At 37.9% G+C, this 11573-nt stretch overlaps 1 protein-coding gene across 1 annotated transcript in view; it reads right to left on the bottom strand.

The window, feature by feature from the left end:
* The window catches only part of LOC107705008 (slit homolog 1 protein-like), a 79895-nt gene extending 70527 nt beyond the window's left edge, over positions 1-9368 (bottom strand). The window contains exons 1-3 of the mRNA XM_016508123.1: positions 8961-9368; positions 2045-2116; positions 1014-1085 (exon numbers count right to left, since the gene is read on the bottom strand). Coding sequence (XP_016363609.1) covers positions 1014-1085; positions 2045-2116; positions 8961-9142 — 326 coding nt within the window. The 5' untranslated portion in view covers positions 9143-9368. The remainder of the gene's footprint in view (positions 1-1013; positions 1086-2044; positions 2117-8960) is intronic.
* Between the last annotated feature and the right edge of the window lie 2205 nt (positions 9369-11573).

The following is an 11573-nucleotide window of genomic DNA, read 5'->3' as shown; positions in this document are numbered from 1 at the left end:
ATTTTTTTATTTTTTTTTTTTTTTTTTTTTTTGCAAGTTCTGGAATGTAATGTCTTCTTTAAAATAGGAAGGACAATCATTATTAAATAATAAGTTTGCTGATTTTATATTGTTACAATATCAGTAGAGTATGTGTGTATGCTCTTTCTCCATGTTACCTGCGCCCAGAAATCCACGTTTAAATAAAGCAATAAGCCCGTGAAGCCGTGGGTTACAGTGAATTTATAACAGCTAAGGGGCATTGTTCGCGGAGTGCCTAAAACCCCCTTATCTGTTATAAATTCACTGTAAACCACGACTTCACGGGGCTTATTGTTGTTATAAAACGGTAATTCCATATACGTAGTAAGGTTTCACAAAATAAAACAGAGCAAATAATGTGTAATGATATTAATAAAAACAGTATTCTTCCACCAAACAATGTAGTTCCTCAGAAACAGTTGTGGTTGCAACAAAGTGGTTGGCGAGCAACACACAGACGTAAACAAAGGTGTATGTTTGTAGAGTAATTTACAACAGCTTCGAACGCGGCTCAGCCAATCAGAATCAAGCACTGGAACTAACCGGTTTATAATGTACAGTACATAGTGGTTAAGGCCACCAAATATAAAGTGGGACCCATTTTTGTAATGGAAGAAGTGTTTACTCTTGAATAAAGTCCACTTCTGCTGTCTATCAGCAATTATCAGTGTCAAAATGATTGAGACAATCTATCAAATCAAAGAAGACAGGCTTTATTGAATTCTCAATGCGATGCTTAACGGTGAAAAAGTGTGAGGTAAGATGAAGGTTATAGCTGATTTACAACAGAAATGTAAAACACGACATGAGCACAGGAATGCACACTATTCAATTTCGCCTTTATGAATTTTAAATATATAACATATCATTTACATACAAGACATATTTGCCTAAAATATTTTGAAATGACATTTATACCATGCAGTCAGATCATATGACCCGGCCCACAGTTGAATAAGTGTGTGTTTGAGCCGTTTTCAGTGAACACTCACAGTCTCTCCAGCTCTCTCATGTCATCAAACGCGCCGCGCTCCACAGTCCCAATCTGGTTCTCCATCAGCTGCCTGTTTAGAGAAAGGACAAATCACAGGAAACGACTGAGATTTGAGGCGTGGAGCAGGAAAAGAGCTGGTGCTTGTGGATGAAGGCAGAAGCCACTGCACATATAAAACTACAGAATAGGAGTTCTGTGAGCTTCATGCGGCTTTAGCACATTTGAGCACATTTACATCCAAAAGAACCAAAGCCTTAAAGGGTTAGTTCACCCCAAAATGAAAATTTTTTTCTTACAAAAATGCATCGATTCGCTACAGGAGGCCTTTGTTCACCCCCTGGAGCCGTGTGAGACACTTTTTTTTATGGAAAGATGCTTTTTATTTCATGTCTTTTGGACAGAAGCAATGCAACACCTGCTGACTGCAATGATAGAGCTTGGAATAGCCAGGACAATTTTTTATATAACTCTGACTGGATTCATCTGAAAGAAGAAAGTCATATACACCTAGGATGCATCGGGGGTGAGTAAAACGCAGCCTAATTTTCATTTTGGGGTGAACTAACCCTTTAAAGTGTAGCTATAAACTGCTTAAATCATCTTGATAAAATGCCGTTTGTGGGTCTTTCATTGCACTGAGTTTGACAGATGTCTTTTTTTCAAACAATGGGTGAGTGGTTCACGCCAGTGTTTGCTTTACAAAAGCCTACATTGCAAAATATAGTGCTGATAAAGTTTCATGCTGCATTTTCGATGTGATTTAGTGAAATAATATTGGGCCCATGCTTGTGTTTTCATTGCACCACTCTGCCTACACAAGCACTGTGAAGAGAGTTCCCTCGGAAAGACATTTAGGACAAACTGGCTTTAATGCAGTGCCAGGATATTTGTCTGCCCTTGAGATTCTGAGGATGTCAAACAGAGCTTATACCTTCACAACAGTGTCAATCCATCAAAATCCCACACATGCTTTAACAAGAAAGAAAGAAAGAAAGTGAAATATGACATATCAAATGTAGAGCAACTTACAAAACCCGAAGATACTTGAGTCCAGAAAAGTCATTTCTGTTGATGCGTGTGAGATTGTTTCCATTCAGTTCCCTATAAAATGAAACATGTTATTTGTAAATCTATTGTCACTACAGGTATGCATATAACATTGCTGTAACGACTTATGCTCAACAAGTGTCAATGACAAATGGGGGCAAAAACAAAAGTGTTGCGTTTATAGTTTTGTTCAGTGTATATACATACATACACTCTAGCAGTACAAGAATCACTGGACATTAATACATAGTCAAGAACCCCTAAGAAGACAAAAACAGCCTGAGGGTGAATAAATATGATTTTAGCTCTTAAGACAATTGATCAAATAATGTGCAATGAGTTGCAATTGACTGAGTAACGCATAACAGTTCAGAATGTTATTACATATACAGTTTGCTGTATACTACTGTATACTGTATAATACAATACTGTGTGGGTTCTTTGCAAATGTCTGCTCATTATCAGGAACATGTGTTCCTTTTTTTGTTGTAAACCTCTTCACCAATCACTGAGAGAAACACACACTCGCACAAATCTCCCATGAATACTGGATACAAAGTCATGCACTTTCTATTGGTTCTAATGACCACTCCTGGGAGCGCAGCGAAACAGAGACGGAGAGATTGCAGACAGATGTATGCACAGGTGCACAGCCAAATAAATAACGGGCTGCTATTCATCGGATCTCCTGATATGTAGATGTTCTGCGTATTATTTTGTTTTGGAGTTCAGCCTTTCTGGTTTCTCTTTCTTTAAGAGCTGGTGGCAAATGTACTGAAGAGAAGACTCCACAAGAAGAAACCAGCTGAACTGTCCCATATATCAGACTCCAATGAACCAATCAACTTGCCTAAACTTACTTCGTCTACTTGAAATAAGCAGCACCTGTGACAGTCAAGACTTCAGAAGATCAGAAGATTCATCCTGGAGCTCAGGGTTTTCAGTCTCAATCCTTCAAGTCTCCTCCAAAGTAGAGTAGTGACCAAATCACATCCTAACAATCCATACGTTACAATATGTATTTCATAAGAAACTGATAAGAAGTCTGTTGTAGTGGATTTTGCTTGTTTGGATACAAAGCCATGGATGCAAGAAAATAACCAACAAAAACAGCTAGTAGCAGGACTAAATAAAAGTAAATGGATTGCATAAATTAAAAATTTCATCATAAGAAACATTTGAGTACGAATTAGCTTTTTTTAAACTTTATTTTACAATTCTTGTCAGGAGAGAGCAAGAGCTATCTTGCTGTCTAGCTTTAATCAGTATAAATCTACAGGTATGTAATGGATATAATAATAATTTAATACCTTGAACATTTGCTGGTTAACTTGTACAACGTGTGCACTTTGTAATAATTTCAAACTAAACATTTTACACTGAAATAATTTGAAATCACATTTAATAATCTTTTGTCTTGTATTAAAGTACACTTATTTTGATGTGTTGACTAACATGCTAAATCACACGTACAGTAGCTATGATTTTAACTGTAGTATGCTATTTGATATTACATATAATTAATTTAATATATATTTAAATCACAAACTCGTTACAAAGCTGTAATGAAAACATATTTTCATACAAGTCATGCAAGTTTCGATAGAAATTGCATTAAAATATATTTTAATTTAAATGCTTTAACCATAGTATATATTAACCGTGACCCAAAATAATTCTGAAATTACATATAAAGATGTACTAAATCCTCACTTAAGCAGGTCATAAAGCACTGTTTTGCATTATATATAAATTTAAACTATAATAATGTATCATTTAATTAGTTAAGTGTTAAAAAATTGTCCATTCAATTTTGTGTTCATTCATTTCACTCTTAAGTATTGTTTTAAAATTATTATTTCCATAATAAATACTCTTTTTAAAAGTATGCTAAAGTATCTTTTTCGCAATGACAATGGCTCATATTTCTTTTGTTGTGTGACATTTAGCTCATTCACAAAAACCTATGCGAGGTTAAGTTGAGTTCACTTGTAGGGTCTAACGAGCAAGATTCAGCTCACTTGTGTTGGTCGCAATGTAAAATCTCTTTTCAGAAACAAAATGTCTCATTGACACTTTCATTGAACTTTAATTATACTTGTAATTGGATCATCCTAAGCACATCTTAATAGCAGGTCTAAAAGGCCTGATTAGATAAGCTAAGGCAAGTCTTGTGATGGCTAATTAGGCCTGACATCCCTTCAGGAGACTCTGTTAAAGCACTGGAAGCGGATCAGAAGCCTCAGCATCGATCTTTATCCAGATCAGCAGGATGATTTACTTTATACTCAGAAATTGTTAGTAAATGTCACAAATAGTTACAAAGAAACTGCAAGTAGCACTTGTATTATTGCAAATTAAACGTGAACTTTCGAATGAGAAAGACTGAAATTGAAACTCCGATGATCTTAGTTTCATTTTCTGCTTAGAAAGATCTTTTTTTTTTTTTTTTACAGTGCACATCAACTGCAATGAAGGTGGGAAAAGTTCAAATGCACCAGTAGGTTTTAGCAATCAATAAACTCTAAAGTCATGCACTATACGAATGTGTAACTAAATGTGTAAAAAAATGTGAAACTAGTATGTGCTTACCATAAATAAACCCTTCTCACAGGTCACTGCGTATGATCGAGGAGTTTTTCTACCCGAGAAGGGTTTGTTATCTAAAGAAGAGCAGCTTAAATGACTAGCATTACATAGTTATTACTTTAGTTCCTTGTTTAAAGTATGCCTGTGAAATCGTCTGTGACTTTGACCATGCTAAAGGTCTTACGTTTCATTTATTTATAAAGCCCTTTAAAACTACAATGAAGACCAAAGTGCTGAACATTAAAGAAAGAAAGAAAGAAAACTGATTTGAAAACTGAAACTAACCATTTTAATTTAGAATACCCAAAATTGTGTGCACACTTTTCTTTTTGCCAAATTTCTGTTGTCAATCAGGTTGATATGGAAGCCCGCTTCTGCCACTGAATAAAAAATAAAAAAAGGTATTTTTTTATCTCGCAATTCTGACTTTTTATCTCGCAATTCTGACTTTTTTTCTCGCGATTCTTACTTTTTTTCTCGCAATTCTGACTTTTTGCGTGATATAAATTCACAATTCTGAGGACATAGTCTTTTTTCCCCCCCGAAATCTGCGTTCTGATTCGGTTCTAGTACATACCGGTTACATAGGTACCGGTGCCATATTAGTACCGGGTTTCGGTACCCAACCCTAGTTGTGAGATATAAACTCGCAATTCTGAGAAAAAAAGTCAAAATTGCAAGAAAAAAAGTCAAAATTGCAAGAAAAAAAGTCAGAACTGCGAGATATAAACTCGCAATTGTGAGATAAAAAGTCACAATTACCTTTTTTTAATTTTTTTATTCAGTGGCGGAAACGGGCGTATCAACCTGATTCACAACAGAAATTTGGCAAAAAAAAAAAAAAGTCAGAATTGCAAGATAAAAAAATCGCAGTTACCTCTTTTATTTTTTATTCAGTGGCGGAAACGGGCTTACATAGGTTGATTCTTTTGAATTGTCTCTAAAAAAAATGTAACAAAATGTAACTACTGGTTCTCTATAATGTAAACCTTAAAGGAATGCATGCAAGTCATCAAGCTCAGTCGATTATGTTCTAATGAACTCAGTCACTGTATGAGTAAAACATAAAGCGCTCATTACAGCTCACTCAGACCACTAAAAACCTGACTGCGATTTGAGTTTAAAGAGCAAACTCTACTCCTGGCAAAGCGCCACAACCATTTCTGCCATAACACAGCTGAGTTAGGGAAAAAAAGCAACCGCTCATTATCCAGCTAATGAATTAAAAGAGAAAAAACATTTCACAGAAACCCTTTGATGCTCTAACGCAGGCCAGTTATGGAGCTTTAACGAGTCTGATCCATCAAGCAGCCTAATTCTTCTGAATGGTTTGCAAGGTACGTTCTCAGGTAGAGGTTTTCACAAGGGCCACCCTGAAACTTCCTCACGGAGTTGCAAATGAAAGGTCAAGAGGTTAATCAACGGAGGTGTATAAATGGCTCCTTGATCCCTCCATTTAAATCAGGGAAATTTCACCTGCACCGAATCACAAGCTAGGCTTCTGCTGAATTTCCTCTGCTACATTTGGAGACTCAGTTTAGGACAAAAAAAGAAATATTCTAAAATGCATTTGAAAAACATTTATTTCATGCTAAGTATACTACAAATACATTAACATATTTATGTGCTTAATAAAAATACCCTGCTATTGTACTTTTAGTATACTAAACTGCTATACTTAAAGTCTGCTAAATTGGAACAACTAATTTTGTGCTTAATGCACTTTAATTGTGCTTTAGTCCAACTAAAGATATACTGACGTATAGTTGATTGAGCTAAAGTGGAACTATTGCAAGTTTACTTCAGGTGCACTTTAAATATCTTGCATTTAAAGGCCAATATTATTAAAAGATGACACAATCCTCATCAGTAGTGACATTAAAACACATTTTAGGCTTAATAATAAAAAAGTAGTACTCCAAGTAAAGTTTAATTATAATTTTTATAACAGTAGGTCTCAAGCGATATGTCAGTAAATATGTTAATAGATCTGAACCATACTTATTATGAAATAATAGGGTAATAATAAGGAACCACTCCATGCCTGCTTTTCCCCACTAGACTCTGCCGCAATGTGCCTGCCATCACAAAGACCTCTCACAAGATAAAAGCTCTACATTCACGAGCTAATCTTATATTGGTTATGAGATTTATCACTGGGATCCAGCAGCAGAGCCTACAGTGTTTCTCCATCTGAGCTGCCGTCCACTTTCAAGACAATCAATAAGCAATCGGTAGGAAGCTCACAGGGAAATCTGGCCTGCATTCCTGAGCACATCAGAGCTGGACTTCATACGCGAGCGGCCCAATACTCTGAGCGATCGCTGCAGTTTAAAGAGAATTCTCAATCAGATCACTCAGACGTTTGATCTCAGGCACAGCAGCTTCCGACGTGTGTATAAATAGATGCGCTAGCATAGATAAAATAAGAAGGGTCGAGTCTCTGGACGTCTGAAAATGAATGCAGGGTGCATATAAAATTATGGAGATTATTCATTTAAAGAGCAGAGAGACTTATGCGTCTCGTAGCGCATGAAAACTCTGTCTACATTAAACTCATACGCCAGCCGCGTGATGTCTGCACATCAGAAAACCTAGAGAGAGCTCAAGGGGGGCATTTACTTTTACACGCACTGTGTTAATGGCGTAACCCGTGTGAGCACACCTTTACTACTAGTTGTCTGGCACATGCATACATTTACATAAGCCACATTCCCAGGCAGAAAGACAGAAAATGTTTGGTCTGGTGACGGCCTGAGCATGTGTTTTAGGTCTGAAGTGCAGGTTAATGGGGAAACCTTGTGGGGTGAGGAGAAGCGGGGGGTTGAGGTGTGATTTTCACACTTCCTGAACACATAGTCATTACAGAATCCATCAAAGACATCCAAGGGGTGGTGTTTGATAAAAACACCCCAGCTATTAGCCTTTCCAGACTGAACGCAGAGCCTTGACCATGTGGATGTTCCTGCCTTGTAAAAGTACTTGAGACACTCTGTCTGTATCAGTCGATCAGTCGAGTATTATACAATCATGCCCGTCTGTAATGTATTTGACTTGATAAACATGGCTAAAGCAAAAACGATCACTTCCACACAATGAGCCACTGAAATCTGACCAAACACTCATGATGTAGTTCACTGTATACTATATACTATTGTTTTCTTGAAATTCGTACAATTTCAAAATGGTTCCAGTGCTTCTCTGACATGTGTAATTCATCAGATATTTCCTCAGAACTATTTCAAAAATAGCATTTACTAACCGACATGTCAAACAACCAATCACAGTTCGTTTCGTTTCAGCATCACGCTTCGGGGCGTGGCAATGTCGCCACAATAACAGACCGGTGTGTAAAACTCTCGGACATACTTTTGAAAAGTTGATCCTGATAAGCGCTCATCGTCACAGTTGTAAACATGACGGCTTTCTTCTTTCGTAAGGGTTTGGTGCCACGGCATCTTTGTTTCCAGTGGAACGTTAAAGAATGCGACACACACGTCTCCCGGAAATCCTGTATAATTCAACCAATCCGATGACCACTTCAAAACTCCTGAAGTGTTTCCACTTTTGTGTGCCGTATGCATCAGACGTTCAGCCAACGGTCCGTGGGCGTGACGTCTGAGGCTGAGACTACCAAATATGTGACCCTGGACCACAAAAGTAGCACGGGTGTATTTGTAGCAATAGCCAACAATACATTGTATGGGTCAAAATAATAAATTTTTCTTTAATGCCAAAAATCATTAGGATATTAAGTAAAGATCATGTTCCATGAAGATATTTTGTAAATTTCCTACCATAAATATATCAAAACTTAATATTTGATTAGTAATATGCATTGCTAAGAACTTAATTTAGACAACTTTAAAGGTGATTTTCTCAGTATTTCGATTTTTTTGCACCCTCAGATTCCAGATTTTCAAATATTGTCCTATCCTAACAAACCATACATCAATGGGAAGCTTATTTATTTAGCTTTTCAGATGATTTTCAAAAATGTACCCTTATGACTGATTTTGTGCTGCATGGTCACATATCTCATTTGAAAGTGTGAAAGTGACTATAAAATGACTCTGGTCGAAAGACTGAACGGAAAAGGGAAAGTTCTCAACAGCTGAAAGAGTGATAGGAAGTTTCCCTCCTCCCGTAGCACGTGTCAACACACGGACACATCTGATCACGTCTGATCGTACCTGTGCCTCATTGAGCTATTGATCTCATTCAGTTCCTCTTGGTAATGATGCAGACCCCCCCACCAACACCCACACACATGCACGCACATGCAGATGGATGTAACGTGTCTACTCACAGCCGCTCTGTGTTTCGGGGTATGTTCCTGGGCATGGTTTTGAGCCCCAGCCCGTGGCAGTCCACTGTGGTGCCGCTGCAAGTGCAGAGCGCAGGGCACGCCATGGCAGCCTTGCACAGCAGCAGTATCTGGATGCACGTCTCCACCAGTCTGCCTACAGAGTGTACTCCTCTCGCAGGCATGATCTCACACGCTTTGAGACGCGAGCGCCCGGGCTAGTGCTCTCCCGTTTCCAGAATGCGAGGAGAGAAAAAAAAGCAGCTCCTGCGCTCTCACTTTGTGCACAAACTCTCCTTTCCCTCTTCTTGGAGGAGTTGCTTTGCCACTTCTTCTCCTGCCTCACTGCTTTGCTCAGCAGTGCTCTGCCGTCTGCCTGAAGAAAGGGGGATACGGAACAGCACAGGAACAAAAAATCTCTATCCTCTCTTACACACAGACACACGGCAGTAATCCATCACAAGGGTCTACAAATAGCAGTTGCCGGACTCCTCCCACCCCCTACCCTCTCTCGCACCCCTCCCTATCAAACCCTGCTCTCCCCCACCCCTGCCAGAGCCTTAAACTCCCCTCTCTCAGGCTCACAGGAGCCCCTACAGACAGACGGCGCAGCAATGGCCTCCCCACATGGCACGACGCAGCCGTCCTCAGGCAAAGGCCCCTGTGAAGAGATTGGCCCAGGGAGGGGTCCACTGGGGAAAGGCAGGGTGCCCTTACCCCCCACCATCCCTCCCCTCCCCAAAAGAGCAGTGGATAATCATGTTTTGGGATGGGGGAAGGTTAGAAATGCAGAGAGCAAAATGACAGAGCCTTTGTGGAAAGCATGGAGGAGGACTTTTTTTTTTGTCGCTTGACGTCTTCATTGAAAACCAAACCTTTGCTCAAGTTTGAAGGATATCTTGTGAGCGTAACAAATTCACAACAATTGAAATGTGCCATCGGAACAGAGCCCTTGTTTGTTTGGACGGTCATTTTTCTGCATTGAATGATGACATAAATGTTGATTGTCTCAACATTGCACTTTGGTTTTTTATCCTTGTAGGAAAGTTTGAAAGAATGAATGCAATGAGATCATGCTATGTTGTGTTGATTTGCAATAATAGATTTTTTGGAATGCAAGACATTGTCAGCATCCAACACTTTATTGCCGTGCTCATACTGTACTAGCGAAAGGTCTAATTGTGGATAAACTGAATAATGTGAATACTGATTACATTAAAGCCCTAATGAAAACATGCATTCAAAAATCTATGACATTCTCTGTAGCAAGCAATAAAAAAATAAGCATAAAAATGATATATTCAAGCATGTTAAAAAGTAATGCATTTCAATCATATTTTAATTGGGCTTTATTGGTGTTCTTGCGTGTCAGATTCAAATAAAATGTTATAACAATGCAAAGAACATAATGTGATGAATAAGCATTATGACAGACTGGGACATTCTGTCATGTTGCATATCCATCCAGTGTAAAGTGTCAGAAACACTAACAATAACAATGTGTCCATCTTAATGAAAGGTTTTTCTGGACAAAAGAATATGCTGAAAAGACTTCTCCACACATCTGATTACTTCACACAAATTCCTCCACTGCTCCCCCTTGTGGCTAAAACTAAACAATAATTTTGCTAAAGTTTCTTGCAGTTGGTTACATGCATTTCTTTAAACTGACTACTTAAATAAAACTCAAAACAAACTTTTCAACAACCAGCTAGACATTTACCTAATTTAATTTCCAAAATGCACTAAAACCACCAAAACACTTCAAATGTTTTTTTACTCATTCTACCATTGAATATCCTATTAACTGTAGGTCTATTCACAACAAGACTGAATATTTGTTAAAAAGGATTGCTAAGGACCTTCACATTGGAAAAGAGCCAATGAAGAAAACTGACCAATGAGACCAGATTTTACTGATGCTGCACAATGCAGTGCAATGATGGTGCCAAACAGAAGAGGAACAGGAAATTCAAACATTGGATGTAGAGCTGCTGTTGTTCATCCCCCAACAATAATGTATATAAAATATCTGCAGACCCATGTCTTTACTTTTCCTCTTAGTCTTTTATTTAAAATGTTCATTCAAAAACCTAACCTTTAATTGAAGTAAAATAATTAAAGTAAATTAAAAAGTCATAAAACATTTTTTTCTCAAATATACAGCATATACAACAATTATTGGCACCCCTTCATTTAATACTATGTGTCTTCTACACTACATATTAATCTTTCAGAACATATGACAAGGGATCTGAGTGTTACATGTTCCTTACTTTTGGTTGGGACTTTATGGCTACGTTCACACTGCAGGCAAATGTGGCCCAAATCCGATTTGTGACTCAGATCTGTTTTTCTCATGACAGTGTGAACAGCACAAACCACGTGGAATCTGATCTTTTCAATTCCGATATCAATTTAAATATCCATTAAAGCTATTAAAGCAGAGAACAATTTTTCTTTTGCTCTTTTTGATTAACATTATTTACATAAGAAATGCACGGATCTGTTATACTGATGTACATTTGATATTTTCTTTACTGTTTACATTCACTTAAAACAACCGACTGTGCTTACAAGGATACTTGTCAAGACAGCCATTGGTATTCACCTGCT

Source organism: Sinocyclocheilus anshuiensis, unplaced genomic scaffold (assembly GCF_001515605.1).
Source record: "Sinocyclocheilus anshuiensis isolate Anshui unplaced genomic scaffold, SAMN03320099.WGS_v1.1 scaffold31, whole genome shotgun sequence".
NCBI lineage: Eukaryota > Metazoa > Chordata > Actinopteri > Cypriniformes > Cyprinidae > Sinocyclocheilus > Sinocyclocheilus anshuiensis.
This window is presented reverse-complemented; position numbering and strand designations above follow the sequence as displayed.